This window comes from Eschscholzia californica, unplaced genomic scaffold, assembly GCF_041429995.1.
Source record: "Eschscholzia californica isolate CP2 unplaced genomic scaffold, dmEscCali1.0.p SCAF_4, whole genome shotgun sequence".
NCBI classification, from domain to species: domain Eukaryota; kingdom Viridiplantae; phylum Streptophyta; class Magnoliopsida; order Ranunculales; family Papaveraceae; genus Eschscholzia; species Eschscholzia californica.
In genome coordinates, this window is record NW_028238461.1 from 7,841,046 (window position 1) to 7,867,351 (window position 26,306).

General features: G+C 36.3%; 3 protein-coding genes across 3 annotated transcripts; 1 reads left to right on the top strand and 2 right to left on the bottom strand.

Annotated features, from left to right (window-relative positions):
• Nucleotides 1–1,770: 1,770 nt before the first annotated feature.
• On the bottom strand, nucleotides 1,771–3,385 carry LOC147542236 (uncharacterized). The gene is made up of 2 exons (XM_086636547.1): nucleotides 2,618–3,385; nucleotides 1,771–2,498 (listed from the first exon to the last, which is right to left on the bottom strand). The coding sequence occupies exons 1-2, from the start codon at nucleotides 3,297–3,299 to the stop codon at nucleotides 1,867–1,869; spliced, it is 1,314 nt and encodes a 437-aa protein (XP_086492673.1). The 5' UTR covers nucleotides 3,300–3,385; the 3' UTR covers nucleotides 1,771–1,866.
• Nucleotides 3,386–13,698: 10,313 nt separating this feature from the next.
• On the top strand, nucleotides 13,699–15,467 carry LOC147542237 (protein VASCULATURE COMPLEXITY AND CONNECTIVITY-like). Its single transcript, XM_086673125.1, has 3 exons — nucleotides 13,699–14,021; nucleotides 14,777–14,982; nucleotides 15,091–15,467. Exons 1-3 carry the CDS (start codon nucleotides 13,923–13,925, stop codon nucleotides 15,311–15,313), a joined length of 528 nt encoding a protein of 175 aa, XP_086529251.1. The 5' UTR covers nucleotides 13,699–13,922; the 3' UTR covers nucleotides 15,314–15,467.
• Nucleotides 15,468–15,523: 56 nt separating this feature from the next.
• LOC147542238 (uncharacterized) lies at nucleotides 15,524–22,936 on the bottom strand. Its single transcript, XM_086673124.1, has 7 exons — nucleotides 22,060–22,936; nucleotides 20,618–21,326; nucleotides 19,858–20,536; nucleotides 19,555–19,757; nucleotides 18,579–18,814; nucleotides 16,552–17,420; nucleotides 15,524–16,026 (listed from the first exon to the last, which is right to left on the bottom strand). Exons 1-6 carry the CDS (start codon nucleotides 22,216–22,218, stop codon nucleotides 16,575–16,577), a joined length of 2,832 nt encoding a protein of 943 aa, XP_086529250.1. The 5' UTR covers nucleotides 22,219–22,936; the 3' UTR covers nucleotides 15,524–16,026; nucleotides 16,552–16,574.
• Nucleotides 22,937–26,306: the final 3,370 nt, after the last annotated feature.

Genomic DNA, 26,306 nt, shown 5'->3' on the forward strand with positions numbered 1-26,306 from the left:
AACGACTCATTAGGAAATTTTACATTTTTACCCCCAGCTAGTCGTTTTATAGTTTTTGGTAGAAAGGGTAAAAAATATAATTTTACCCCTCACTTGTTATCCATAAATCGTTGCATTGCTAAAAATAGTTACTACGATTGATAAGTAAATCTTTCAACAAAAAAAAGATTGATAAGTAAATCAAACTCATGACTCCTAGCTTCTTAACGGAAATTTAATACAAGAAATTGTGCCTCCGGTTCGATTTCTTGTTTTCTTTTTTTTGTGAAAAAGATAAATTATCTTTTTCTTCTTCTAGGCACCATAAAAACTTTAAAAATATGCTTGAAGGACAATTTTAAAAGCCCACTCATTTTTTAAACCTTAAATAACCTTTGTATCTAGAGCAATTATCTAAAAACCTTAAGATTTAGAATTGTCAAAACTTTCTAAGTTCTGATAAAGAAAAAGAGTGAAAGTGGGAGCTAGCCGAATTTTGTATCTAGAGTTTCTAACGATTTTTGTCTATCAAATCATCAATTTAGTTTAGGTTTAGCTTTTTGAATCTCTGTATTTGGTGTTTGAAGTTGATTTTTATGGTTTTCAATTAATTTTTAGCAAAGAATTCTAGGGAGAAAAAATACAAATCAATCAATTATGAGACGATTTTGCTAAGGTTTATACATTGTTTTCTTTATAATTGGATTCATAGACAATAATGGAAGGAGAATCAACTATTATTTCGACGTATAATCTCACTTTTTAGTTACTTATTTTGCTAGGGTTTATGTTGGGTTTGTGAAGCTTTGCAAACTGCTTTGCAATCTAGTTTGCAGAACTTTGCGATCCTGTTTGAACTGCTTTGCAATCTGGTTTGCTTTGCAATGACTTTGCAATCTGGTTTGCAGAGATTGTAAATTAGTTTGCACTACCTCGCAAACTGGACTGGTTTGCCTTGCAAAGCTTTGCAATCTGGTTTGCACTGCTTTGCAGTAAGGTCAGTTTTGTCTTTTCTCTATATTATATCATTTACAAAATGTCAGAGGGAGTTGAAGCCTGTAAAAAGTTGGTAAATCTCTTTAACCAAAGACCAAATGTTTCAGGAAGTTTTGGCTAAATTATCTAATTAAATATCATATATTCTTATTAGACGACAAATAAATATACCAGACTTATTTTAAACAAAAGGGATCACGTTTGAAGAGAGACTAGTTTTTTTTGAAAGAGGAAGAGAGACTAGTCACTAGTGTAATTTGAGGGGAGGAGTTGTGCCACCCCAAAGATTATTGGATGAGGTCTGCAAAAACTGAAACAAATCTAGATAGGTTTAGACCAATAACCTGAAAATTGAAGAAAGGATAAAACTGGAGAACAAAGAGAATCTATCTACCATAACTTCATGACATTGAATCCAAAATGGGATTTGTCCCTGCAGTTGGACTGTCCATTGTCTCACGTCTCAACTCTGTAACATCAACCTACAAGGACCACATTCACCCTTCACATTATACTGCAAGTGGGGTTTGTATGTTTGTCTTCAGTATACCTTTAAACCTTGTTGAAGCTTAAAATGACAACAAGAATCAAAATTAAACCCAATTATATATCTATATATATTTGTAATTTTCTTCTTCATTCTCCAGGCAAGGCTCGGTCGACGAGTTATTGAGCCACATGAGGGCTCTATATAAGAAAAGGAGCAGAATTATCATTTCATATTTGTGAAATGACTATTTTGTCTTTTATCTTATATGAGACGGTCATGTGGGGGCGGTACATCTATCCACCTTGTAAGGAACACATTAGATTACTAAAGAATGGGAACTCTATCATAATACAGTGATAAGCGAAAAGCATACATAACTAGTAGGCAAATTTTGTAGCCTCTTAGGATTTATAAATTATCACAAAGCAAGGTAGAAGAGCCCTAGGGTTAAGTAAATGAAGCTCCTCGATGTGTGAGTGAACACCCATTTTGCCAGCCACCGAGTCGAATCCTGTCTGCCCAACAAGCTCTTGGTAGTTTTCCAATGGCTTATGAACCCTCCCTGCAACAACTCTACAGACTATTAAAGCCTTTCTCATAGAGGAATTTTCATCGGATTCAATTGATTCGTAGGCTCTCTCACTTGTTGAAGTTGTGAAGATACCTATTCTACCCTTGAGTTCGTTTTTCGTGGAGAACCCGTTTCTTATAATACAACATACACCACATTTATCTGATACGCAAATACTAAAATAGCCGCTAATGCCAAGAGAGCATTCTATAGTTGTGCCATAGAATCTTAATAGTTCATTTCCATCTGCTAGACAACGAGGGTGTTTCTTTTCTAGTGTCGTGGCCTTGAATTTCACCATCTCTCGATATTGTTCAAACCGGACAAGGGTCTTTTGCATGTTATGAACCTTCAAAATCCTTTCGACTCGCCCAATACTATTGCTCTCGGACTTTAACTCGTTAATCTTGCAGATTATTTCTACGATTTTACGAGATGAATCTCCTTCAACGAGTTCAGTAACTGTAGAATGTGAAATGAAACAACAAGCAAAAAAGATTAAAACCCAAAGAACAAAAAGATTAATAAAGCTCAAGAGAAACTTAGAGATAGGTAAGCTTCAAACTATGATTTCTAATTACCAGCATGTTTGGATAAATGATGAGCTTCTGCAGCATCCCTCTTCCCAAGTTGAACTCCACATTTATGACATGCCAAAAATGAAGACTCATGAGAATCAATATCATATGAAACCCTAAGTTTTGATGGAATACCACCACTACTACCACCACCACCATCACCACCACCATCACCACCACCATCACCACCACCATCACCACCACCAGGATATAGGGAGGAGTTTCCACATCCAGGGCCTTCTCTTTCTTGAGGAAAACCAAGAGACTTTGTGACTGAGCTTCTAGGTGAAGGACTTCTATGATTCATGATAAGGTCATCTCCAGGACTAAGGCTGTCAACAAAATTTGAACCACCACCACTACATTCAGGGTAACTATGAAGGTTGGTTATCTTAAGCTCACATTTGGAATTATTGAGAAAGACTTCATGTGTTAATGGATTTATGAATTCATTGCTTCCAATAGATCTTGGACTACAAAAACTTGGAGGCTTTTCTAAGTGTGTCTTGCTTCCATTAATAACATCTTTGAGGTTTTCTATGGACTTTGAACAACCAGACCTACCATTTTTTCTTGTTGAAATAGGGTTTAAATGGGTTTTATTTCTGGGTTTTGGATCATGAACATCTGATGTTTTTGAATTGCAATGGAGTGATCTTTTAAGAGCAACCCAAACTGTTGGCATCTTCTTCTTGCTCTAGCTGATCCTTGTGTTCTTTTCTCCTCTTTGTTTTTCAAATTTGCAATGGAGCATTTTCTCTCCATTCCCATGTTTCATTTTATGAGACACATCTTGTCTTATTAGCTAAATTCAGCTATAGAGTATGCCAGTGACTAGTACACTAGGGGTTCCCCCGTCATTTTTGTGGAGTAGAAATTGAAGGACCCAAATATATAAAATTCTTTATTACAGTATATACACAAAAAGTTACATCACAACGATTATGGTATTTACATACCAAAACTGCCAAAGTAACCCTTGTTTGTCCACTGGATTTTGAAAATTAAACTCTCAAGCAAACCAGCTGGTTAACTGGGCTCGTAAGAAGAACAAGCGCCAAACATGAAATGATGTCCTTTTCTTTTTATATAAACATTATTGTAATAGACTAATAGTGTTTTGGTTTAATTAATATTATGCAGTCTTTAACAAAAAAAAAAAAGAACAACCCTTGTTTGTCCAAGAATATGAAAAACACAACCAAAAAATTGTAGTTTGTTTGGTAGCTTCTTCCTCATTTTCAGTAACAAACAAGAGATATGCATAGAGAGAGAATATGGGTTTTAGAGAGATGGAGAATGGACTAAAATCCAAAGAATATATTTGGTTCGACAAAGAATAATATGTTTTGTCCTCTGAAAAGAAAAGAAAAGAAATAAAATCCAAAACAAACTAGTTGTATTAAAAAAATATCAGTTGTATTTTGGGGAGATATAGTAATATATGTTTTCACCTAGAAAAAAAAAACCAAAAATACGGGCAAAAAGTTCACCAAAATGTGCAAATAAGAAGTTTATAAAAAAAGAGTGAAAGATGATGAAAAATGAGGTAAACACAGGTAAAGGACAAGGAAGAAAAAGGTACAAAATAATATTGGCAGAAGTAATGATTTCTTTTTTAATAAAAAGTGGAAAACAATGTTAATAGAAATTGGTAAAAATAAGTCTAAAATTGGGGGAAAAGAAAACTTGTAGCCTATTCATCTTATCCGTCTAATTATATAATTTGTCTTTTCCGATAAATTCTCATTTAAAAATCGTAGTGGATTTTTCTCTAATTTCAAATGGTGCATTGTGTTTTTATGCTATTTTCGAAATTTTCTTACCACATGGTCATTGATCCTTTATGAATGGGACCAATATATGGATAACCAAATTTCTTGTGTGGACAACTGTTATTGGTTATGGTGTAAGTCTACTATGTTTGACTTAATCGACTTTGGTTTAATAGGAGGACAACTCAATAAGACCTTAAATATTAAAAGAATAACTAATCTGAGGCCTTAAATATTAAAACAATAACTAATTTGAGGATCATTATATTATTTCTCAACTCCTAGATGGATGAGTAAGATAAACCTCTCAATCTCCACTTAAAAAGTGTTACCAGGCATTTCTACAATATGAATTGATGATATTGATGATATTGATGAAGTAAAGCCCTAATTTTTTTTTTTTGTATTTTCGGTTTTTTGTTTAGAAGAATCGAGTAAGATTTCATGAGTAAAATTTGTGGTGAAAGAGATGTATCCCAGAATTGTGGAAAACCTATAAAAATTTACTACTGTTTCTGGAGTTTCCCTACGAAAGTATAGGCAAATTCTCATAGTTTGCCACGAAATTTACTTCTTTTTCTGGGGATTTCCAACAAAACACGAGCAGATCTCTTACTATATAACAAAGATAATGTTTGTGGTTTCTAGGGCTTTCTAATCTATGATCTTTAGGAAGTCTAGGGTTCATGAACAAGACTAGATCTGCCATGAATTGACTTGGTTTTGTTTAACAACTCGTATTTGAGAAAGATTCAAAAATTTGATAAAAAAAAAATCTTAAATCTATGTTTTATGTTTTAATGAACATTATCATTCTCTTTAGGAAGATTCTTCAACAATCTCCTTTGATTTCTTTGGTCTTGCTATGATCAACAATGTCTCCACAATTTTTCTCTCTGTAAATTTTGTTGGCGCCTAGTGTATACAGAAGAAAAAATGGAGATGACTTAAAATAAAAATTCTAACTTGTAGAGGGCATGAGTGAAATTTATTAGAGTGATGTGCCTTTAAAACTGATGTCCATATAAGATTTTAATTTTGCATTTGCCTACATAAAATTGTTGTCCACATAGAATATTTGATTGTCCATATATTGACCACCATCTTTTATGCAATTAACATTACAATAACTAGAGAAAATAAAAGAAAATTGATTTGAAAGCAAGACAAAAGATTAAAGAAATCTTATAAAAGAACTGAAAGGAGAAAAACGACTAGTATAACAAGGAAAACAGGAAATAACCAACGAGAGCTATATGTTATGATTATAATCGTGCTTGACCTCCTAAGTTTCGCAGGATACCCTAATTTTTCAAAATTGTAGTAATTGACCATCTATTGGTTTTTATTTTTTGTCAGTGATTCGAAAATACCGTTATAATGATCATGTTGTCTTTAGCACCGAGTTTATCGACATCTTGTGGATGCCTTATAAAATGTTTATAAAATCACACCACCATGACGAGGAAAGTGGCCTCAAAAACTTAAAGCTGAAGTTGGCTGCTCTCACACTGACCGGTGCCAAGGTGAAGTAGAATACATGCATGTGAGTAGAGAAAAATAAAAGGACATAAAGCAAAAAACCGAAGAATATTTGGTCTGATTTGTAAGAAAAGGAAAAAAGAGAGAGTGACAACCAAATTTACACTTGAAAGTTAGTAATCTATGGCTGTCAATTGCCGGGAATTCCAATTTGGTCGCTCTTTAGGAGTCATTCTTGTCTTTGGTTCTTCTTCTTTCTTTTCTGGTTTCGGGTTTATTTCTTTTAATCCTTTCATCTTTCTTTCCTTCTATGGCTGAACCGAGCAATCATTTCATTCAGCAGTTTGCGGCTTTAACTACGAATGAACCTACTCCTATAGTAATTGAAGATGTAGATTTTGCTGACAGTTCTTTAGAGATTATTAAAAATGGAGTCATTTGGTTTCAAAGTGACAGAAAGATCGATATCAACCAGGCGTTATCCAGACTATCGCGAGTAATACACGGTCCTAATAAGTTCAATATATCCGAAGTGAAGGACAATGTTTTTCTCATTAAGTTTTCCACTGCGACGGAACTTGATATTGCAATAGATAGTTCTCCTTGGGTAATCCAAGATGAATTGATTGTTTTGCAACGAAGTTGCCCAGATGTTATGCCTGGGGATCATACCTTTGACTCGGCTTGGTTTTGGGTACAGTTGCATGGTCTTCCTCCTAGCCATTTAAATAGCACTATAGTGAACAAATTGGCGGAATCTCTTGGTCAATTTATTCCCACAACTACGGAAGATGCAGAGAAATGGGGTCTATTTGGCAGAATCAGAATTCAATTCCAATTAAATAAACCTTTCGTTCCGAGGGTGTATTTAAAGATCTCTAATACTAAAATGATTGCTATTACTATTAAGATAGAAAAGCTACCGAGATTCTGTATTTTATGTGGTCTCACGGGTCACACGATCAAGTTTTGTCCGACCATGTTAGCATTCAACGATCTTCTTAAACATAATATATCTGAAGAACTTAGAACCCAAATTACCCGATCAATGGTTCCAAAATTTAATGAAGATTTTAAAGTTCCCTTTTCCACCAAAAATAAAACTAGGGAATTAGACTCTTTTGGTCGTGAAAATTGTTCAGATCTTCGGAAGGGAGTCAATCAGTCTATTTCTGACTTGTCTGATTCTAATTTAGGGGATTTATTCCCTAATTTAGGTCATAATAAAAAGAGAGGCTTTGAGTCTACTTATAATCCAACTGTTTTTAATAACTCTTTGTTTACAGGGGAAAAGTCTACAACTGATCACGGGCAGTCGGGAGGAACAGACTTGGTAGGATATGTTGATGAGGATATGCCTCCCGTTATTGACAGATCTACCAAATATTTTAGGAGATCATCTCACTCAATTGTGTTAAGCGAAGAAAGGGACACGGCATCCCAAATGCCGCAGGAGTCATGAGCATTCTCGCTTGGAATTGTCGCGGGTTAGGGAACTCCCCGACAAAAGAAACTTTGAACCAGTTCCTAGGGGCGACAAAACCTTCTATGGTTTTTCTCTCTGAAACTAAACTTACTAATTTTGTTCCTCTTGTATGTTTTAATAAATATTTTCTCTCTAATCATCATCATGTACCATCTAGGGGTCGAAGTGGTGGTCTTATATTACTCTGGAATAATGAAATAAATATGGATATTAATTATTCTTCCTCTAATCTAATACATGCTACTATTAAGTTTCCTTTTTCTAATCCGTGGGATATGTTCTTTATATATGGTCCCCCGAATCCATCTGACAGACAGAATTTTTGGAACAATGTTCTTAACCGTATCCATAATATTACTAATCCCTATTGTTGTATTGGGGATCTGAATGCTTTATATGATCCAACTGAAAAATGGGGAGGTCATACTAACATACCTTTCATGTCTAATTTTAAACAGTTTGTTCGAGATGCAAATTTGATTGATTTAGGGTTCAATGGACCTGCGTATACTTGGACGAATAACAAGGCGATCCATCACCTCACAAAAGAAAGACTAGACAGAAGTTTGTGTGATGCAAATTGGTTGATGCAATATCCGGAATCTGGATTATTCCATTTACCTCGATACAATAGCGACCATGCTCCGATCTTATTAAAACTTACTGTGGCTGGTCAACCAATTAAAACCATGGCTAAATTCGAAATCTTCTGGACAAAGCATCAAAATTATAAGAGGGTGTTTGAAGAAAATTGGGGTAATGCTCAGGGTAACTTCCTAGAAAAAACAAATAAAGTCAAAAACTCAATCACAGTATGGAGTAAAAGAGCTTTTGGAATAATTAAGAATAGGCTTCAGATTCTTAGGAAAAGACTGGTGGACCTACAAAAGTTAACTCCCACTACAGAGTTATTAATCAAGGAGAGTAAAATCCAAGAAGAAATACTGTTTTTAGAAGATATTGAGAGAACGAGGGCAGAACAACGTTCAAGGGCTAGATGGGTGCAAAATGGGGATCGGAATACTAAGGCGTTCCACTTGGCTATGTCGGCTAGAAGACAAAAGAATAAAATTCATCAACTTACTAAGTCTGATGGCCAGACAGTGACTGACATGGATAATATCTCGAAAGAATTTATCGAGTACTTTCAGAACTTATTTAAGGCTGATCCAGTTATTGAACCGCCTACCGAGATCATCACTGCTTACAAGGTATTTTCGTCTGAACACCTGGCCGATATCTCTAGAACCCCTTCGTCAGAGGAAATTAAAGAAGTGGTTATGAATATGGGATCGATCAAAAGTCCGGGTCCAGACGGGCTTCCTTGCTTCTTTTTCCAACATAATTGGGACATTATTGGTGAAGACCTTACCTATTACATTCAGTCCGTTTTCAATACAGGTTTGATCGACCCTCATCTCAACTTTACCACTATTGCATTAATTCCTAAGACCAGGAATCCGAGTACGGCCTCGGAGTACAGGCCAATTTCCCTTTGCAACTCGGTATATAAGTTCATCACTAAGCTTATAGCCAACAGACTCAGGCCTTATCTGGAGGAGGCCATTGCGTGGAATCAGAATGCATTTGTCCCAAATAGGCAAATTATGGATAATATAGTTATTACAAAAGAGCTTTTACATTCCATGCATACATCCCATGCTAAAAAAGGCACTTTTTCCCTGAAAATGGATATGGCTAAGGCCTATGATCGGGTCAATTGGGAATTCCTGGAACGTGTACTCAAAGCCACAGGCCTAAGTGGCCGTATATTAACCCTCATAATGTCTTGTGTTACTTCAGTTAGATTCAATATTCAATTAAATGGGAGTACGGTGGGCGATTTTAGGGGCTCTAGAGGCCTTAGACAGGGCTGTCCTTTATCGCCCTATCTTTTTATTTTAACCTCACAATCACTCTCACTCCTTTTTAATCATTATGAGTCACAAGGTACATTTACAGGCTATCAAATCAATCAAGCAGCTCCTAACATTACACACCTACTTTTTGCTGATGATTTGATCATATTTGGTAAAGCAACAGAAGAAAACCTTACAACAATTATGAACATAATGGAGCAGTATGGGAGATTCTCTGGCCAACAAGTAAACTATTTGAAGTCTTCTTTGTATTTTAGCAAAGGAGTTCCAGCCGAAATAATCAACCTCTTTGTTCATACTCTCAATGCCCCATTGATGACAGACAGGGAAAAATATCTGGGGGCTCTTGTACTCAAAAAAGATAACAGAATAGAGAGTTATAACTGGCTTATAGAAAAATTCCAAAAATCACTATCAGGATGGAAACAGAAGTTTATCTCTCAAGCAGGTAGAACTATTTTAATCAAATCAATTCTATCTTCTTTTTGCACTTACCCCTGCAGCTATCTTCTTATGCCTAAAACTGTATCTAGGCAAATAGAGAAAATTGAAAGATGCTTTTGGTGGGGACATTCAATCTCAGAGAAAAAACTACACTTTCTTAATTGGGACATTGTCACTAGTCCTAAACACAAAGGGGGTTTAGGTATTAGAACAGTGGCTAATGTTAATCTGTCTCTAATAGCCAAAATGACTTGGAGATTCATTACCAATCCCACTGAAATTTGGGTAAAACTTTTACAGGCTAAGTATCTCAAAAATGAGGAGTTTTGGTCTCATAAAGCAAAAAATGGGTCTTCCCCTTTTTGGAAATCCATAAATGATACTAAGGAGATAATAAGGGACAATAGTATTTGGAGGGTCGTGAATGGAAATTCTATTAAAATCCGTTCAGACCCATGGATACCCAATAGAAATCCCAATGAGCCTTTTGATTTTACTAACTTGCCTCATAACATTGTATATGTTTCAGAACTAATCTTGCAGGAAAATCGAGTATGGAATACATCGTTAATACAGCAATGGTTTAATCAACAAGAAGCTAACACTATTCAAAATATACCTATTCATCATAATAGCTCGATGGATCAATTGCTTTGGTGCCCATCTCAGAGTGGTAAGTTCTCATCGAAATCTTTTTATGAGGAAATTAGAATAAATTCGATTATGCCTCAACAAGTATCGGATTTCCCTTGGTCTCAATTTTGGAAAATGAAATTAATGCAACCAAAGATCCAAAATTTTATCTGGAAATTAATTCATAATGGTATTCCCACACTTACCAATATAGGAGTCCGGATCTCTCATATAAATCAGAACTGTAGGCTCTGTGATTCGGGTTCTTTAGAGTCCAGAGACCACCTCTTTGGAGAGTGTCCTTTGTATCATCGATTACTCCAGAAATTAGCCATAGAGGACCTACAGTTTATCAAACAAGATCCTGTAAATACTCTTAAAGTAATACTTAAGGATAAAAATGCTAGAATGGAAAATTGGTACAAGGTTACTTACATGATGTGGTTCTGGTGGAAATTAAGAAATAACTTTCATTTTCAAAGTATATCACCAGATCTGAACAGATGTTGCTGGAGTATTCGAGAAGAATTAAGGTATGTTCTTCTACAAACTCCTCCTTCTTCTACTAACCAGCAGGAACAAGATGATAGATGGAGGCCTCCTCCGGTAGGTGTCCTGAAGATCAACTTTGATGGATCTTTCAAAGAAGAGCATGCTTCTTGTGCTGCCTTGCTAAGAAACTCGGATGGAGTTATCTTGAGTTCCAGAGCGAGCTTGATCGAACCAATATCACCTATTCATAGTGAAATCGCAGGGTTTGAAATGGGATTAACCCTAGCAAGTGAACGGCAGCTTACCTCTTATATAATCGAAGGGGATTGTAGGGTTTTATTGGAGTTAATCGGGGCCGCAGATCCGGAAATCCCATGGAGAATCTCGGACAAAATCAACGGCATTCGATCAAGTATTCAGAATCTACGGTTGGATATTAGCTATTGCCCCAGAATCAATAATAAGGACGCGCACATGTTGGCGGCATCAGTTTTACCCTCCGTTAGTTAAAAGTTATGTTTTAACCCCTCTCAGTTGATAATTAGTTACATTTCATCCTTTATTGAACTTGTTAAGTTTGTATTGGGTCTGAATTTTGTAACCTGGTTTATTTTAAAGAGAACTTCAAAAAAAAAAAAAAAAAAAAATTCATTCTTTCTGTATTAGACAAATTCTTTTTCGTTGTCTTGATACAGCTTTAAGAAATAAAAGTGGTAATTTAAAAATAGAAAAACAATATCCTTTTTGGGTGATTAAGAATGTAAATTATTAGGTGCAAAATCTTAAATTTGGTGTATTTTGCTTGTGCACTTAACAAGTGTTGCCCATACAAGCAAAGTAAGTGCAAAATATAAAGTAAAAAAATGATGCACCGCCAAAGCTAATGAAAGTTTTCTTATGTCCCAGTAATATTAAAAAAAAAACTATTTAACATTAATTCTTAGATTGTTAGGCCATGTTTTTAGATTGTTAGGTCATTCATACTAATGGAGAAGAGAAAAACTAGGTTGCTTCTTTCTTTACAATGGTGGCATTTACTTGTGAGAATAATTTATATGGGAGAAGGAACGATCTAGCAATTAAGAATATAATGTCTAAGTTTTCTCCACTCATTGTCAATTAGTTTTAAGTTGAGTGACTACAAACTAAATAATATTGTTTACACTTATTTGCTACCCATTTCGACATATGATGATCATTTCAATTTTTCATTATATTTTGTGGAAGTTTAATTTAAATGTGTTTATTAAAATTACTTGTATGAAGTATTCATGAAGGTTTACAAAAGCTACGAAGGAATTCGGTTATCGCCAAAGCAATTCTGACCATACCTTATTTATAAAAAGGCAGAACGGAAAACTCAAAGCAATTATTGTATATGTTGATGACATGGTGGTTACTGGGGATGATCCTGAAGAACGAAAGACTTTACAGAATTACTTATCTAAAGAGTTTGAGATGAAAGACCTTGGTCCGTTGCAATACTTTCTTGAAATTGAAGTATCTCGATCTAGTAATGGTATCCCAAAGAAAGTATACTTTATAAATTTGTTACATGAGGTGGGTATGTCAGCATGTGAGCCGATTGATACACCTGTTGAAGAAGGATTAAAGTTGTCAGTGGAGCCTAATCAGATACCGGTTGATAAAGGAAGATATCAACGACTGGTTGGAAGGTTGATATACTTGGCGCACACGAGGCCAGATCTTGCATATTCGTTAAGTGTTGTTAGTCAATTTATGCACAATCCCGGTGAAAAACACATGAATGTTGTTTTACGCATTTTGAGATATTTGAAGGCGGCTCCTGGAAAATGTATTTTGTTTACTAAAAATTCGAGTTGTCGAACTATTGATGTATATACTGATGCAGATTAGGTCGGGGAAGTAAATGGTAGGCGATCAACTGCAGGATATTTTACCTTTGTTGGTGGAAATCTTGTTACATGGAGAAGTAAAAAATAGAACGTTGTTGCACGTTCAAGTGCATAGTCTGAATTTAGATGAATGGTTGATGGCATATGTGAAGCGTTATGGTTAAGACTTCTGTTGGATGATTTAGGATATCCTTCTGAAAGACCAATTCAATTACATTGTGACAATAAAGCGGCATGTGATATTGCTCACAATCCAGTCCAGCACGACCGCACAAAGCATGTTGAGGTGGATCGATGTTTTATTAAAGAAAAATTGGAAGACAACATTGTAGAGTTACCAAAGATCCGATCTGAAGATCAATTGACTGATGTTCTTACCAAAGCAGTTTCAAGTCGAGTATTTTCGAAAATGGTAGACAAGTTGGACATGTGCGATATCTATGCACCAACTTGAGGGGGAGTGTTGAAATATCTTTCTATATGATATAATAGATATTAGGAAATATCAAATATTAGAAACTAGATTGAAATTAGGAACTAGTAAATATTAGTATAAACTATTAGAAATTAGTAAAATATTAGGAACTAGTAAAATTTGAAACTAGTAGTATTGTAACTCTATAAATAGAGTCTTGTATTTCTTTTGTAAACCATTTTATATCATATAGAAAGATATTTCAACAATTCAACACTATGGTATTGTAAGGATCATATGGTAATGTAATAAGTTGTCTATTTCTATAGCACTTCAATGTGATTAAAAAACACAATTTATTTTACTCATCAAGAACTATATAAATCACAATAATATAGTTAAAATAAATATACAAGATGCCCTAGTTTCCTTTGTCTCCCTTGAAAGGAATCAAAAGCTACAAAAAGGAAGAAAGAAAAAGTACCCAAGGGAGAAAAACTGTAAAGATAAAAAGAAGCTTTTCCCAAATATTAGAGCCCAGCTATAATTATCACTTTCTCATGTTCTTTAAATTGTTAATAAGCATCCACCACCTTAATCATCTCTACTTTTCTTTATTCTCATCCCCTCTCCCCAGTCCCCACTTCATATATCTCCAAGAACACATCTTCCTCCATCACAATTAATCTTAGTCTGTCATACTCATCCCCACCCCCATCACCTCTCTCTTTCTCTCCTCTCTCTTTCTCTCTAGATTTCCTTCATATTCTAACTCTAAACCTGGGTTTAGAGAGAATTGATTAAAATTAAATAAGTGGGTTCAAATGGGAAAGGCATTTGCTATATTGATATTTCTTCTGGTTGTAGGCATGGATATAGTAGCTGGGATACTTGGTATCCAAGCAGAGATTGCTCAAAACAAGGTATCTTTAAGTTTTACATGTGATAAACAAAAAATTGGGCCCAAGACTGTAAACATATGTTTTACAAACGGGCGGGGCTAAAGGCCCCCGACCAAATACTGTAGGGCCCCTTTTTAAGCACAAATTTTGAGAGGTCCCATGTATAATCTGGGGGCCTACAACATTTTCGTCGGGGGCCTACAGCTCCTCCTTTTGGAGACATGTATCTTTTTTTTTTTGTTAAGGATGGGAGACATGTATCTAATCTTACATAAATGTGTGAACATGTGTAAAGGTGTGCAAACTAGTTCTACCCAAACTTGTACAAATTTTGCCAAGAGACTTGCAGCGTAGAAAATTGTGTTGGTTAAACATATCCTTCTCTCTACACGTATCATTGTTAAGTTTGTGATCACCCAACTCAAAACTGGTTTGCAATGAGTGGAGATGACTTAGATATTGTGTTCTTGGTTGCTATATCGCTTTTTTACCATCACGTGTGTGGTTCATTTAGCATAACACGTGTTAATTTGTTTTCTTTTTGGGTGATCGTGGAACATGTGTGTTTTTTTTAACCTATCACTATCATGTGTGAGTCTAGCTCTCATACCATGTTAAGTTTGTCACTATCCAACCCAGAACCAACCGGCAATGAGTTGAGACGACCTAGATATTATATTCTTGGTTGCCAGGTCGCCCTTCTGCCACATGGAACTATTCTCACATATACATATTATATATATATATGACTAAATAATGATGGTGATGATAAACAGGTGAAACACTTAAGGGTGTGGATATTTGAGTGCAAGGAGCCAAGCAGTGATGCTTTTAAGCTAGGACTAGCTGCAGCTACAATTCTAGCTCTAGCACATGCAATAGCTACTTTGCTTGGTGGGTGTGTTTGTATTTGTTCCAAGGATGAGTTAGATAGATCTTCTGCTAACAAGCAATTAGCTGCTGCTTGTCTCATTCTTTCTTGGTAATATTTCTATCACTTCTATTTGTCCCAAGGATGTAGTTAGATAGATCTTCTCCTTTACCGATTTATTAATTTTTCGCTGAGATAAATATATATGGTGATAAACAGGATTATTCTAGCTGTTGGATTTACATCATTGATAATAGGAGCAATGGCGAACTCAAAATCGAGGACTTCGTGTGGTATATCACACAATAAATTTCTTTCTGTCGGAGGAATACTCTGTTTCGTTCATGGACTGTTCTGTGTCTCTTACTATGTTTCTGCAAATGCCACCATTACTGAAGAAGCTCATAAATCTCACAATGTCAATGGATCTTCCCATGTTTAAAACCAAGCTCTAAGAGATCCTGTTTTTCTCTACCTTTTTCCCTACTTGTAGGAAAAAAATGTAACCTTTTGATTGACATTAGCATTCTTTGTTCTTCAACCAAAATGTAACTTTTTCGTTATTTGTTTGCTTTTAACTGAAATGGAGTTTCGTTTGAAGTTGGGTAACATCATATGATATCGAACAGACAATAAGAAGAACACATAAAACTGTCAGGACCCAGACCCAAATTACATTCATAAACCACATTTTCAATTACCATCTGAAAAACTCAACCCGTTCTCGGCAGCTCATCTATTATCACAATTACTGTTTTTCAATTCCAAAGAAGCCATAAAAAAATCTGAATAAAACACTAATTCTAGATCTAACTTCACTATATTCCAAACCTTTGGTCCTAAAATGTGTTGATAATGCTTTCGTTTCGTTTGTCCTCCGAACCTCTGATCCATGCTGGAGACTAGCACTCATGTTTATCAGCCATGATAGTCGTTATAAAAGAAGCATATATGTTGTGACCTCATTTCTTACTCTAATAATCTACAATAAGTTAACGTTCATCGACTAAGAAAGAATCAGAGGGATGGAAGTCATTCACCGGAAAAAGTCTTCATAAACCTCTGCAGGCAAAGATGCCAAGATTTAGAATCGTTTTCCCATTCATCAACAGGCCCAATTTTGCCTAACCAACTTTACAAGAGCCACCTGAATAACTGTCAAGAACATAAACAAAGCCAAGTATTAGATATGATCGGTATGGTGTTAGGTTGCTTAACTTGCACTAGATTCTTGACTTCCAACAAAAGATAACCAGATATTTCCTCTTTCGATGAATTTTTTTTTATCCTTATGTCTGAAACTCTGACCCGTATATGTTTGATTTCTGAATCTGACTCATCCAAATCTTGCTCGATTGGGAATAAAGTACTGTTAACTGAGTCAGATATTTATCCCTCAATTCGAACTTAAAGTAACTGCCTAAAATGGATCCAAAGTAGTAGCTCCAAGTCTAGACATTCTTAGGTAGTCATACTTGTCAAGTTAGAAATTGGTAGGGGAAATAAGAATCAAATCTGAATCAATGAAAGTTAGACCACGAGTCAGATTTCAGAACTCGAAAAATCACATCCTTGCAACCATTAACCAAACGTATAATGAAATCTATCACCTCTAATTTCCATCAACTTCTCTTTTAATATATCACGATGCGAATTATGAGTATAAACTACTAAACATACCTATCAGTGGCAGGCTGTGTAAATCAGTCGTCTTCATCATCAGAACTGGAATTATTATCCACACGCCTTTCCAAGATTGCAGGAAAAAAACGTTCTTGTAAATCATTTCCAAGTGGCACTCTTGGACTTGCAGATTCCTTATTTACTAGTGGTCTTGTCTGCTTCATCGCTGATTCTCTTACTTCTTTGCATGCTTTGTCTAACATTATCAAGAAATCACGAACAATGACAAATAACCTCAAACCTTCATCTTTTCCTGCATGCCCATGGAAGTAATCCGCAGTTTTCTTCACTATCGTCATTATTCTTTTCTCTTCCTCCAGTAAGAATGTGATTTTGTCCTCGGCCTGCTCCAGAAAATTTACTAGTGCACGACGAAACCCAGAGTCTTCATCAAGATCCTTGAGTTCTTTGTTCAAGAATTCTTTGTTTTTCAGTAATGCATTTCCAAGTTTAGAAACTGTGCTTGTTAAGCCATCGGCATCCAAAACTGCTGCCTTTTTCACGTTCTCAAGTTCCCCAGATAAACCCGAAACCACTTGAAGACCACGGTTGCGGAATTGTTCTACTGAGACGGGCGAAGAATCCTCAATAAGATCATCTGACTTCACACTAGAAAAGCTTTGACTTTCTCTGGATAAACGGATTGCTCTAGAACCTTCAGAGCGTATTATCTCTTGTACAACAAAGTGCAAGAGTGTGGTCTTGCCATCGGTTCCTTTTACATCGGCCAGTTTTAATAGTGTGTCAAGCTTGAATGCTGTTGCTTGACCCCGGAAAGTACCATCATTCATACGGTTGCCAGTTTTGAGAACAGCTTCTAAGAGTTTGAGAAATAACCTGCTATTTCTGAGTTCTGTGCAAGCAATCTGCCGAATATGACAAAGAAAAATCATTAATTAAATCATTTATTGGCAATTGCTGATTAAAAGAAAATATTATTTGGGATTACAACAATGTGATCAACATCCACTGTTTGATTATGCATTTCCAAAATAGCTCACATGTTAGGGCAACTCCAAGGAGGGTCAGATTGAGGCCAAAAATTCAAATTTTTGGCCTCAGCCCCACCCACCAACCACAGTCGGTTGGGGCGGACACCTTCAGCCGCCCCTAACATTAAGGGCGACTGAAGGCTTCCCCACATGGCCGTTGGGATCCCAACGGCTAGATCTTCTCTTTTTTTTTTTTTTTTTTACAAATTTCAATTAATTCAAATATTCTTTTTGAACCCTACACATTTCCAATTAAAATACATCCCACCAAAATGTCGGTCCCCGAATAATTTTTCAACCTTGGAAAAAAAATATTATTTCGAAAATAGTTCAAACACGTATTTTGTATATATACAAAACCACACACGTTTTTCGCACACCAACAAAAAGGCCACACACGCGTTTCCCACATGAACAAATTTTCGGCCTCAAGAGAGGCTGGGGTTGGAGCTGAATTTTTTAGGTTGAGCTGAGGCTGAAAATTTTGGGTGAAAAAATAGTTTTTTCGGCCTAAGAGAGACTGGGACTGGAGTTGCTCTTAGTACATAGGTGATCCTAAGTCCTAACCTAGCATATTACTAATTTCCAAGCTGCGAGCAATTATAATTGACTCCTGCTTTTTTATCATCTATAGAAAAAGAGGGCAAGTTATTTAGTTATTATATGCATAACTATAAAAGACAGAAGATAGAGCAGTTTCAGGTTCTGAAATTCTTTTTTGAAACTTTGGGTTCAGAAACTCTCATATCTCAATATAAATTGTGGAGGGTAAGCATAGTTCAACAAACGAAACATGCCAATATTTTCACTCCTCATTCCTGAACTACACTATCAGGTATCATAGTTCCTAACTATTACATATTTTATGGCGTCAGAAACTACCAAGATAGTGATATTATTTCTAATGTTAACTGTATTAGGTGTATTAGGTTATACGTGAACTCATTTTTTAGTGAACTAAATCTAGAACATATGCATGTGTTAGTTCCTCGTGAGGGATAAGAAATATTCAGTACTAAATTGAAGGGTTACCTCTAGAGTTTCCAAGGACTCTTTGATGCTCAAGAACTCCTCTTGGAGAGAACCCATGAAAAGAAGTGAATCCAGTCGCTTAAAAGCAAAAGGAACGCCTACCAAGACTTTCAAGAAGCGCTCAGCCGGCCCTAGTTGGGAAATGTCACCACTAAAAAGTCTAAGCTTCAGTTCTTCTTCTGCTGTTGGAGCCATCTTCAACAGGGTTTCGAGTAGCTCCGGAGGAAGCTCATTTCCTGGTTTTGTAAAAATGGAATAGTGTGAAAATGAATACAACATAAATAAATAAATAAATAAATAAATAATTAACTAGTGACAGGAAGAACTATAAGCATTTGACATTATTATAAAAAGGTAGGTGGGTAGATTTTATGAGTAGCTACAGTGGGCTAAGGAAATTATTGGAGTAGAATAAGGAACAAAACATCAGTAGGAGACTAGAATTTGATAAATTTTTCTTAAGGTTTATTTAAGAGAGACGGATGCCGTTGAGCTGAGCCAGCCACAATTGGTCCTTTTGTCACGATCATAAGTAGTTATATGCTGTAACATGGAGCAATAAAAAAATTGTCGTATTTCTTAAGCATGGCATCCGAGAGTAACAACAGAGGCGGATGGCTGAAATATTACTATCACAGTTCTAATTCAGAACATAAATTGCCGCCAGAAGGAAAGTGAAATCCAACATTGTATGCCACACCGGATTTCTGTCCATCGTCTGCCTACCATTTCAGGTGGTCCTGTTATTGTTGTTGCAGAAAATAGCCCGAAACAGACATCCACGGTATCCTAATTCAGTCAGTTTTTTAGGGTTGTAGTCTATGGCATTTAAATACCGTCAGAATATGCCCTACTATGCAATCTTATATTTACTGTATTCTGCTCCACAATATGATCGTATAGCGTCAGTTTTCTTTTATGTATAGCTAGTCACCTAGTCATTTCTACTCATTGGGGGCAAAGAAAATAAGATCACCTTCCTTAAGTGCATCATGGACTTCTTCAGTTGTCACATTCAATGCCCGAAGAAGAATTGATAAATTTTGAGCCTTCTTAGCCTCAATAATCTGAATATATTGCATAGAAGGATCTTGGGCTAACGACTCTTTCTTGCGTTCATTTTTGCCCTTCTCAGCAGCATTGTACCCAAAGAGGGTTTCGATCATATCTTCATTAAACCTATAAAAATTCATAATTAATTTGCATTAGAGTATCCGACAACTAATGTCATCAATATATGAACAAGATCAAAAGAATTAGGAGACGGATATAGACTTACTGGAACGACCCTGTGCTAATTTGATCCCAAACCATTGAATGATCCGGGTTGGCAAGAACTTTATCCCAAAAGAATGGCTTAAGTTTAGTTTTTGGAGCTTCTTTTTCCTGTATACCATTTTCAGAAGATTGAGGCACTTTTGTATTGACAGATGGTGGAGGACGAGGTGGGGTCCCCTTTGGAGGTGGTGGCGCACGGGGGCCTGGCTTGTAGCTAGAAGCCATAGGAGGTGGAGGTGGTGGTCCTCGTGGTGCAGGTGGTGGTGGTGGCCCAGGAGGGGAAGGAACAGCTTTTCCAGGAGGCGGTGGAACAGCTTGCCCTGGAGGGGGTGAGACAGTTTTCCCAAGAGGGGGTCGAACAGGTCTCCCAGGTGGAGGTGGAAGAAGACTCGCAGAAGGAGATGGAACAATCCTTCCAGGAGGAGGCTTCAAATGTGTGAAAGGAGCTCCAATTTCACCAATACCACCAGATACAATACCTACTGATGGTCTATCATTACCTGAAGTTACTTCTGATAATCGGGCATCCGCAGCTGAGTAATTTAGAGTATCAGATTCCACGGAGAAGTTGCTATCCGAATATGAATGCTTTATGCTTTGGTTCGGGTTACTATAAGAAAGATTTTCATACTTCTCCTTCTTAACTGAATTGGCCAAACTTGAAGACTTCCCTGAGGAACCTGTAAAATACAAAGGTGGAATGAATATACATTCAGTTAAAATTAATATTGAGAAGATGTCCCAGACTCAGCTAAACCTACCGACAGAGTAATCACTCAAACTTAAGTGTAGAAGAGGACTCTCGTCTTTTAATCCACCTCCAGAGTCTCTCTTTCTACATTTCTGGTAGCAACAGAAAAGTAGTGAAACAACGACTAATGTCACCGCCACAGTAACAGAAACAGCAACAACAACTGATCTCTGATTATTCTGCTTCTTTGATGGAACACTCGGTGCGGTATGTGGGCTACTAGAAGACTGTGCCCTCCCTGAAGGTTGCTTGTTTTGATTGCTAGGCGGAGGTGGGCTATTTATATCAAAATTTGGTGGGAAGAATAACGACATTGGTGCCTCGCTACGTGGTGGATGAGCCCCTGGGGCAGGAGCAGGGGCAGGAGCAGGGGCAGGCACTTCAGCTCCTATTCCAGGTGACTCGGCAGCCAAATATCGTCTAGGAACAGCATACCACTTGAGAACAGATTTAAGATATCCAGCGAACCAATTTTTGGAGTTATCCTCTTCACCAGAGACGTCGCATGCAATATTATGCTTCTCCAGGCAATCAAGTAGGGCTTGATTTATTTCGCGAGGTAGAAAACTGATAACTTGCTGCAGATTCTGGTTTGCTAATATGTATTCTTCTGAGTTAGCGCTGTTAGAAGCTATAGACATTTCCTCCGGAGGCCAAAGATCTGAACCTTTGGGCATGCCCTCCAGATGTAGCCTGCAGCTAATCCATAACTTCTGTACCTGCAAATCAACATCTTCTACGTTATGTACTACTACAATGTACTATATAGAAATAAGTTACGTTGTGAAGATCGGATGTATCATTGAATGTGCATTAGACAGAGAAGACTCTAGTAGATTAAAGAAAGTAAGAAACCAATCATAACTAGACGGCAAATGAAATTTATAAAAGCTAACTCATTGTTATGGACTAGCTCAGAAGCTACTGAAAAGAATCATATTATCATAAGAAAGAAGGAAATGTAGCCCCCGAGGGACAAGTTGCCTCCTCAAAAATCAAGCATAGAATGTTTGATTCTGCCCTAGTTACGTCATCAACTGGCCAACATTGCAAATTAAAACTCAGATTAGGAACTGAACACAAAAAGAAAAGGTACATAAGTTGAGCTTCTCCACGCAATAAATAGCACGTCTAATGATGATATTAGGGAACAACTAACTCAACCAACATGGGCATATTGAGGTGTATACTGTACTTAAAACAACCCTAACTTCCTAACTAATGCTTGTATCTATCCATGTCCTTGATTTATGTAATTTCAATCTCGAAATCCTAAACTCAAGATTTCACAACTTGGGTATTTTTTATCAGAACTGAATGTTGAATTGAACACGGCAGATCAAACATAATCATATATATTGGTGTATGCTACTTGTATTTCTAACTTTTCAACAACAATAATATAGTTACAACAACACAAATGAAGTAGTTAGAAACAGAGATAGTTTATACCATTTCTTCATCTATCTGAGGAGAAGCTCCATAGTAATCCAATTTCTCTGCCTCTTTTCTACCTTCCGAACTTCTTATTCTAAATGAGAAGACCAGAACCAAAATCACTATGAAAAAACTGACTCTTCTCATATCCATCGGATTTTGAATTACTATCATTTTTCCTTGAGCATATTATCTCTCCGTTCATTTCATCGAAAGCTTTAACTAACAAGGACGCCAACCGAAACAAAACTTATTTCTTCTTTCGCTTCAATACCGGCCGGCAGAAACCCTAGAACCCGCAGATAACGGAAAACCTCTCTAAACAAATTACTTCTTTAATTTCTTATAGTCAGTACAATCAATATGTTTCTTCCAGAAACCCTAAAAATTTGTGGTTTTGTGCATTCAAATGCCGTCAAGATAAAATGCTGATTCAAATTTGAAGTTTCGACAAGAATCCACACCAAACAAACTGAAATCAAATAGTTTCCGGTTGATTTAATTGACAATTCAATCTAAAATGAACACCGATTATTGTTCAAAATCAACCGTGAAACTTTATCAGATCTAATAAAAATAAGCTCAAACGGAACTTCAAATTCCTTTTCTAAACAAGAAATTAGGTTGTGAACGTAATCATTAGGTTAATAATGAAGATATCGAAATAGTACAGCAACCGAGTAGATTGAAAAAACTTTTGATTCTGGAAGCAATTTTTCATTCGGTGACGCGCAAAAGGAAAGGTTAAATCATTTCTTTAGTCGTTGGTGTTCTCAAGAAAAGTCCCTCTTTTAGTATTACTTTCTCTAATTACTTTCTCTCTCTAGCTTTAATTCCTTGACTAAATTTATACGTTTACTTCAGTCAACTTTGGGTTCTTGACCTTAACATTCTCGAGATTTATGTTTCTGATCCAATGGTGGTTCCTCCGTCCGTGAGAATTAAATTGGAATTATGGTTCGGATTATCTAGACGACTAGACCCCAAACCTAACCCGTAATAAGTCAACAAGGTGGGTTAGGTATAATAAACCGGTTCAGGTGTACCAATTCTATAACCTTCTAGGGTCCGTTTGATTTATGGGAAAATTAATGACACATTAATTAATTCAACATCCCCATAGGATTATTTTCCAAATGGTCCTCTAGTTTTGACCAATTTTCTGTCTAGCTTCTTAGTTTACTCAAAGTTCTCATATAGCCCTCTCACCGAAGTTTTCATCCTTTAACTGTTGACGTCTTGTTTTCTACTACAATGAACCTATTAATGAAGGTTCAATTTCTCAATAAATAGTTTTTTGAATAAATTCAGGAGGCTAGTCGCAAATTCTCGAATAGAACCATCAAAGCTTCTCTCAGCTTTGACAGATGACGTTGATGATGAACATGTTTCCACAAGGGCAGAACCAAGATTTTCTGCTAGTCCGAACAGCAGAGTAGGCTTAAGGTATTGTAGATCAAACACGTACATATAACATATTATATGTTTATGAGTTTCACAAATTATTGTGGCTGCATCATAGTGCTTGTCGCGCAAAATTTGTAATTTTATTAGTTTTTTTGCTTTTTAAGATTGTTCTTGATGTTTTTTCACTACTCTGTTTTCTTGATCTGTCTTATAATTTTTTAATATTTAAGGAACTAAAATGGAAGTCTATATTTGCGTGGTAACTAGTGAAAATGTGAACCCTCTATTTCTTTAATACAGTATTGTTTCATACTTTTTGGTTCAAATGATTTTATTCCGTAGTGTATGACATGTTACCTAGGGCTCTTTAAGTTTTAACCCGCGCTATATAGTTAACTATAGTAAATGTTTATTTGGTACATCATGTTTGACTAAAATTTTTGTGCCAAAGGCACGAGCTATTCCCTCGTGTGTGTGTGTGTGTGTGTGTGTGTATCAACAGGGAGAGAGGAGTAAAGAGAGAAAACAATAAAAGAGAAGAGTAGATTGAGAAAAGTGGTGGTGGTACTGGTGAAAGGGGAGAGGAAAATGAGATGAAAAATGAAGATCTCGATTGCTTACATACGATTGATCAACCAGTTGTCGTATACCTTTATCCTGACGAAGAGGATAGAGAGAAATTATATGAAGTAAATACTTTGCAAATAAAAGTAAGGGTCTATGGGGATAATGCCCAAAATAAAACCCAAAAAGGATTAAGGTCCATTCTTCCCAGAAAAAAAGGGATTTTAATCTTTTTGCACTTTGGACACAATTACCCTCATATGTATGAAAATTGTTCCGACCCAATCCCCCCACAATAACCGCTCATTTTATATTGAAGTCAGACGACCTCAAATTGTACGCCCTTCACAAAATTTAAATATAGTCTTTCTTAGAAATAAAATAACATATTTAAAAAAAAAATAACCGTGTCCTTCTCAGACTTAAAATAACGTATTTAAGAAAAAATGAAACAAAAAACGCTGCAAGGGTTTAAAAAAGAAGTTAAAATCTCTTAATAATATAACTAATTTAAGAAAAAAAGGAAACAATACGTAGAATAATAAAAAGTTAAGGTATCCTGAATATAGTAACAATAAATATGAAAAGTCAGGTGATATGTTTGGGGAAAGCGACTAGATTAAGATTTCGTCAAATTTGAGTGATACAATTGTTCATGTCCTAGGGCTGGGGATATACCCTAGTAAACTTATAATCCAGATTTATTTCATGTTTGACTCGAGTAGAATAAAAATCAGTTTGAAACGAATCAGATAAAAAATTAAGGTCGTTGTTTCAGGAAAATAAGAAAATTTTCTGGGGAAGAAAGTTTTGGGTGGAAACAAATTTTTTTTTGTTTCCTCCAAACACTACCCACTTTTAAAGCTTTTTATTTTCTTCTTCCTCTGTTTTCCCTCCCACTGCAAACTCCGGCGAGCATTAACTCCGGCGACACCACCAAAACTAATTCTGACGACCATTAACTTTCCTCCTCCTCTCTCTCTTTCTCTTTTCTCTCTTTTTACTCTTCTATGGTTCCGGCGAACCCTCATTTGAAAAACAAGACGAAGCGTTGTTTGGTAGGCTGGACAACTTCGCCTGGATCTGGACTTTAAATCGAGACGAAGGGTTATGACGAAAGGACCATTCCCTTTGTCAAAACTTAGAGAGAAGGAGCAAGGGAGAGGATATGACGAGATAGAGGAGAGAGAAGAGAAGAGAGAGAGAAGAGAAGAGAAGAGAAGAGAGAGAAGAGAAGAGAAGAAAGAGAGAAGAGAAGAGAAGAGGGGGAAAAGAAAGAGGGAGAGAAGACAGAGATAAGAGAGCGATAATAAAGAGAAAAGAGAGATAGAAGATGACGAAGTCGTCGGCCATCGCCGACCACATCCGCGCGACCGGCGATCTTCTGCCAGAAACTTTTAGCGTGCGTTTGGTTTGAGTTATTTGGATTTTCTACCTTCTTCTCAAGGAATTTTTTCTTGTTTCCCCAAACATCGACCAAAATAAACCGTCTGAAATTATATTCAAGTCAATTGGTCAAATATCAAATTAGAGCACCACCACCATCATTAAATTCACGAAAAGAAACTAAACATACTAACTTGGCACTACAGAACTAAAAGAATACTTTAGGGTGTCTTGGTACCTAGCTGGCCAATGCACATAGGAAATTCCGTACTTTACCCATGACACACATCGCTATCGCTTCCCATAGTAATTTTCTTCTCTTCTTGCTTTTTGTTTTGTTTTCACTTTTTTTTAATGTGCATGGGTTTAAAATGAGTGCCCGAAAGTAGTCTATTGAGACGATGGAGTAAGTTTTGTCGATTGATGCTTCTCTTTCACTCCATCTCCGGTGACATGTCTGTACCTGTCATCTGAACTCAATAATTTCATTCAAAATCAGTACATGATTTCAGATGGACAGGTACTTGTGTGACTTCATACGATGTGAAAATGAGCACTATGGTCCATGCACGTATGTGTATATATAAGCTCGACCGAACATGACGTTAAATGAAGTGAGTAAGACACCACGGTACACACACACTCAGAGATTGATGAAATGTAACTTATGTGTAAGACTGGGATTTAATCTAATACAATGACGTTACCCAAAAAGAATCTACACAATGTAATTAAGGTACTAATAGTGAAGAGGCCAGTGAGTGAGGGATCGAGTTCGCCATTCTTGGGCCAGTAGCTGAACTTAATCTCTTTTCCTTGTATATGTACACGTAATGCTTCAATATCATGTTTTAGTCTCCACGAGGCGGGGTAAATGGGTATTCACCATCTAGTAATAGCGTTAG